Source organism: Pecten maximus, chromosome 18 (genome assembly GCF_902652985.1).
Source record: "Pecten maximus chromosome 18, xPecMax1.1, whole genome shotgun sequence".
Lineage (NCBI taxonomy): Eukaryota > Metazoa > Mollusca > Bivalvia > Pectinida > Pectinidae > Pecten > Pecten maximus.
In genome coordinates this window covers 24,423,834-24,430,241 of record NC_047032.1, presented here as the reverse complement: position 1 = coordinate 24,430,241, position 6,408 = coordinate 24,423,834, and the positions used below count along the sequence as shown (strand labels likewise).

Below are 6,408 nucleotides of genomic sequence, written 5' to 3'. Positions count from 1 at the left end.
CTGCGAATCAATTACTTCTCCTTATGCTTGTCTATGTCATAATAATTATGAAAATGTTTGTACTGTTCCCTATATGCTTGTTTTTCATTTGGATGAAATAAAAACTACGAAACTACTTCTCCAAAACAGGCTATAACTTACCTGTAATTAGTGCCTATTGTTCTGTATTGTTCCTACCCCCAATGCTAACATAGGATATGTTGGCTGAGTGGGAAGACACCAAATTATCATACCAAGAGGTGAGTGTATAGGACAAAAGCCCCCCGGACTACTAATGTACAGAATCAGAGACCTATATACTAGGTCTCTGACAGAATTAATTATGTACATAAAACAATCATGAAATGGAATGCGAACATGAGCGGCAATCGTAGACAACGCTGGTTTATCAACTGAGTGTAGCACGTGGTTTGTAGACTGGAGGAAACATGCAAGGTGAGTCTTATAACGTTTTACGCTCGTATAATTGTCATCAAATATATTTTCGAATACTATGATTTCATGTATTTGTTACCTTATTGATATGAAAGTCAATTGTAACTTGCGCATATTTATGTAACACATCGTAATCAGAAGTATCGTCCTACGAGGAAGGCGCTGTTTAAAACATAGTCATGTAACTTTATCAGTGGTATCATGTACATTGTATATATACATGTACATGTATATGTAATTACAGATGTTCAGGAAAGCCTTCTCGAGTATACACGAGCAAACATGTCATACAAAGAAATGTCATATCTCCTCAAGAAGAAACATGATGTACTCTTAAGGTTTGTCAGAATTACCTTGCATCATCATGTAAACAGATTACTATAACTAGCTATAAATTATCTATCTCTTATAAATAGTAAGGAATCACTTGTTTATCTACAAATGCACAATTCAATAGGATTATGAAATTTAATGTCTTCCGAAACATATGTATATTTTTCATTCTGTACATATTTTCTTTTTAAAAGTATTATTTGTACATAATTCATTCTGTACATTTTTCATTCTGTACATATTTTCTTTTTTAAAGTATTATTTGTACATAATTCATTCTGTACATTTTTCATTTTGTACATATTTTCTTTTTGAAAGTTTTAAATGTACTTAATGAAACTTAGTCATTCGGTACATATTTATGTATAACTAGGTGTATTATATGTACGGCCGCTATCGGCCATCGTACTTTCTGTACCATCTGTGGTACAAAAAGATGTGAAAAAACTGTACCAACTGAACATTGGAATCTCGTTATCCAACACCATGACCAGGGCTGACCCCAAATAGTAAAGGTTTGATAACACCGTCACAACAAGCCACAAAGTTTATTAATCACTTCTGAGGACACAAATCGAGTGGAAACTATAGTGTAAGGGTGTAATACTGTAAGTATTGGGGTGTACCTTGAGGCTTAAAATTATCAAATTAAACCTGTGTAATGTCGTCATTTCCATTTTAGAGACAAACAATTGAACGATTGAATCAACATTATAGCATGTCTGTAATGGTCTTACAATATATATATATGTATTCCTCGATGCATAAATGTACATAGAGGATATCTAACAGTGTTTTCAGTCATACCAACGATATTTTACGAGTGGGGCAAGTATTTCGATATTTGCGCACACGTGAAAAAATATCAAAATATTAGCCACAAGAGTGAAATACATTTGGTATTATTGAAGATGCTGTTAGATATTCTGTTTGTTACATTTTATAGCAAAATATACCGGATCAGCTTTTAACTTTTTCCATTGTCGTTTGTATGCAGGGTTTTGATTATTCAAATCAGAAAAAGTAAATTTTGTCACTAAATATCAATTTTATAGACTGATTAATTTTCGATATTTCACTGCTATAAGCGTGATAAAATTGATGGTCCCATTTCCCCAAAACGGACCCCATTGATGTTTAAAGTTTCTTTTACTCGAGAAGTTGAGGCAGATTGGATACATTGACAATGTAAGTACAGATAATTCGTCACTGGAAAAATTATAAAAGACGTTATTTTTAAAATGAAAAGTCATTTAAAAGTTAAAATAGACAACTAACCATTTTGCAGGCCCAACATCAATATACATGACGATTGGATCATCCAGCAGTCAGACATTCCGGGATATTAATTGGCAGGCTATGTGATGACAGCTTTAGCTGGGAGTCATTTGTCAAACTCAGTAACCCTTATGTCTGGCCGTTTCATATGTTTCTGTACCGTATGTAGCTGTTTTCGGCCGCATTTTGGTACAAAAAGATACAAAAGCGACCGACTCATTTCAACTCTGCTTTCACATCTTTCTGTACCGTACAATGGTACAAAAAGATGTGAAAAAACTGTACCATGAAAAAAAGTGTTACAGTTTTTCATTTCATTTTGCCAGGCTCTTGTCGGCCATCGTAGGTTGCAGAGAAAATGAAAAGATTTAAATGCTGGTATAATAAAGCAGTTATTGTAATGGGTATTTCTGGAAATAGCACTTTTATTGTCCCCTGGGGAAATAGATCATATCTCGGGGGACAATAAAAGTGCTATTTCCCTCACACCCATACAATAACTGTATACTATGTACCTGGTTACAAGTGCATGTAATACATGTGGGCCTACATTGTAGGTGGACTTGAAGCCTAGGTAAACTTGTGGACCTAGGTAAACTTGTGGACCTAGGTAGACTTGGAGCCAGATAGGACCCCAGGTACACTTGTGGACCTTAGTAGACTTGGAGCCTGATAGGACCTCAGGTAAACGTGTGGACCTTAGTAGACTTGGAGCCAGATAGGACCCCAGGTAAACTTGTGGACCTAGGTAAACTTGTGGACCTAGGTAGACTTGGAGCCAGATAGGACCCCAGGTACACTTGTGGACCTTAGTAGACTCGGAGCCTGATAGGACCTCAGGTAAACGTGTGGACCTTAGTAGACTTGGAGCCTGATAGGACCTCAGGTAAACGTGTGGACCTTAGTAGACTTGGAGCCTGATAGGACCCTAGGTAAACGTGTGGACTTAGGTAGACTTGGAGCCTGATAGGATCCCAGGTAAACTTGTGGACCCAGGTAAACTTGTGGACCCATGGAGGTAGAGTTGGAGCCTAGGTTAACTTGTGGACATAGGTAGAGCTGGAGCCTGATAGGACCCCAGGTAAACTTGTGGACCTTGGTAGAGCTGGAACCTGATAGGACCCCAGGTAAACTTGTGGACCTTGGTAGAGCTGGAGCCTGATAGGACCCAAGGTAAACAAGTGGACATAGCTAGACTTGGAGCCTGATAGGACCCCAGGTAAACTTGTGGACCTTGGTAGAGTTGGAACCTGATAGGACCCCAGGTAAACTTGTGGACCTTGGTAGACCTGGAGCCTGATAGAATCCCAGGTAAACTTGTGGACCTTGGTAGAGTTGGAACCTGATAGGACCCCAGGTAAACTTGTGGACCTTGGTAGACCTGGAGCCTGATAGAATCCCAGGTAAACTTGTGGACCTTGGTAGAGTCTGCGCCTGATAGGACCCCAGGTAAACTTGTGGACCTAGGTAGACTTGGAGCATGATAGGACCCCAGGTAAACTTGTGGACCTATGTAGACTTGGAGCCTGATATGACCCCAGGTAAACTTGTGGACCTAGGTAGGCTTGGAGCCTGATAGGACACACCTGGCTTTCCTTCCATAAAAGGAGTTGCTTACAATCACCTCTGTCACGTGATTTTAGACCGAGCATGCACCAATACACTATGCGATTTGCATGCCTATAAATCGTGGACTAAGCATATTATCTAAATATTCTATGTTTAAAAAACTGAGTGAATATTGCGATAAATTCATTCTTTCCTGTGTGTTGTTTTAACACCGATGAGAATGGGACACTTAGGCTTTTGTAAAGTCAATTTTTTTTTATTTTTTCATTGTTTTCATTTTTCGTTTCATTATATTTCGTTTCGTTTCGTTTCGTTTTGCTTTCGTTTCGCACTTTACAGGTACCCTGTATTTGGTGTCTATGTCGGTCATTCTAGTACGTAACTCGGAACAAGTAAACATGCGTGGTATATAAACTTACCTAGGTTACTTAATACTTCAACATTACCAGTTGATAGTAAATTGATTACATTATAGACAGAGGGATTAACCCCATAGTGAGGCTTTATGTATTTTATTCTATGTTCCTTAAATGATGGTCATCTCACAATGAAATAGTATTCATCCTTTTACCTCATCTTTAAGAAAGGGCAACATTTTAAATTGTGAGGATTTTTATTATGCCGTCCAGTTTCCATTAAAAGGTTGTTTGAAGAGAAACATATTTTGACAATTACCTTTTTATATTTGACAGGAAAAGACTTACTTTAGTAAGGTTACAGACGTACTTCGTTAATAATACGTTAATACAATGGACATTTGGACGAGGTTGAAAAGAAAGACTTACGGTCTTGCTTAAAAATGTCTAATAATCTTGGTTTTACTAACGCCAAAAAGGTTTAGTGTTAAAATCACAGCAGTGATATTATTAGAGATTTCCATTTCGGATGGAAATCCCTATTGTTATTGTTATGTTTTTTCTTCTTCTTCTTCTTCTTCTTCTTATTATTATTATTATTATTCTTAACACCTCATGTAAACACTTTCATTCAAAAACGAACTCGGATAGAATGTTCATATTTTAGTATGTGATAGAGACATGGGAGCTGCAGTTCACCTTAACATTTTGGTGATCATAATTTCAAAGGTCAAGGTCACAGGTCAAAACACAGATTTGTGTTTGAACGACCATAACTTCATACACGATCGTTCTATTTCATGCATGCTGAGTGTATCATGTAGATCGTTGTCGGGGCTAACTTGTTCCCATGCCATGTTATCAGAAAAAGTGTCAAGGTCATGACCTCGCTATGGGTTGAAAGTAAGTTCAAAAATAAAATTCTCAAATCGAGTACAGTCTACATGGCATATAAAAGAGCATGAACGACTGAGTTGGATTGTGAAAAAAAATTGGTGATCGGATGAAAAATGACGGAGATATGGCACTTTGAAAATTTCAAAGTTGTTCCCGCCAAAATTCAAAAATCAGGCAAAAATGCACTTAAAATGCTTCTCCTGCGCCATCTATACACCTACAGACTTGATTTTTGGCACAACAATAGCATTTCAGAATGGCTACAAAAATTATCACTTATCATTGACCTTGACCTTCATTCAAGGTCAAAAAATCCAAAAAAGTAAAATTTTAAAAATTCTTTCGAATCAGGTTATTTCTTTGTTCGTTTTTTTCCTTGAACAATCGATGCATCTTGTAGGTTATGATCAGGGCTAACTTTTCTCTGTAACATGTTATCAGAAAATATGTCAAGGTCAAGATCTAAGCATGAGGTCAAATCAAGGTCAAAAATTCAAAAACAAAATTGAGTTGATTTTTTAAGTTTATTTTGAAGTGCATGATCAATGAAGAGGAACTGTGCAAGTTTTATAGTCGTGCGATAAAAAATAGCGTAGAAATGGCACTTTGAAAAATGTTCGTTTTCCCGCCAAAATTCAAATTTGTCCAAAAATGCACTTAATTTCCGTTTACTCCTATATCTTTACACATACAGATTTGATATTTGGCACAGTGATAGCTTGTACAAAGGGCTACAAATTTGAGTGCTTTTCATTGACCTTGACCTTCGTTCAAGGTCACTGAGGTCAAATTACCAAAAATCGAAAATATTACATTCTTTTAAATTCTGTTTATTTTGATCATCTGCAGAGGAAATTGTTCTTATGAAGATATATGCAACGTTTCAAGGTCGGATGGCCTCCCGATATATAAGAGTTACTTCCCTTCCGTTTCACTGGTAATGTATTTGAATAATGCTCTATTATAACGGGCCGTATACAACATGCAACATCTCATTAATTTTCTTTAGTAACGGGCCGTATATAACATGTAATATTTGAATAATGCTCTATTATAACGGGCCGTATACAACATGTAACATCTCATTAATTTTCTTTAGTAACGGGCCGTATATAACATGTAATATTTGAATAATGCTCTATTATAACGGGCCGTATACAACATGTAACATCTCATTAATTTTCTTTAGTAAAGGGCCGTATATAACATGTAATATTTCAATAATGCTCTATTATAACGGGCCGTATACAACATGTAACATCTCATTAATTTTCTTTAGTAACGGGCCGTATATAACATGTAATATTTCAATAATGCTCTATTATAACGGGCCGTATACAACATGTAACATCTCACTAATTTCCTTTAGTAACGGGTCGTATATAACATAATAATTTTAATTGTAAATAATCTAATAATCTAAGATTAACACTAGTAAATATCTTTTATGTAATTTGCGTGTACACCATTGTATTAATGTATTTTATGTTACAGAAGTTAAAACGCAAAGTAAACGATGTGCTTATATCAGTTGATACTG

At 36.2% G+C, this 6,408-nt stretch overlaps 1 protein-coding gene across 1 annotated transcript in view; it reads left to right on the top strand.

Moving 5' to 3' along the window:
* Positions 1-261: 261 nt before the first annotated feature.
* Positions 262-6,408, top strand: part of LOC117316063 (glycoprotein 3-alpha-L-fucosyltransferase A-like) — a 9,654-nt gene continuing 3,507 nt past the window's right edge. Inside the window, exon 1 of the mRNA XM_033870539.1 lies at positions 262-435. Within this exon, the coding sequence (XP_033726430.1) occupies positions 429-435 (7 nt within the window). The 5' untranslated portion in view covers positions 262-428. The remainder of the gene's footprint in view (positions 436-6,408) is intronic.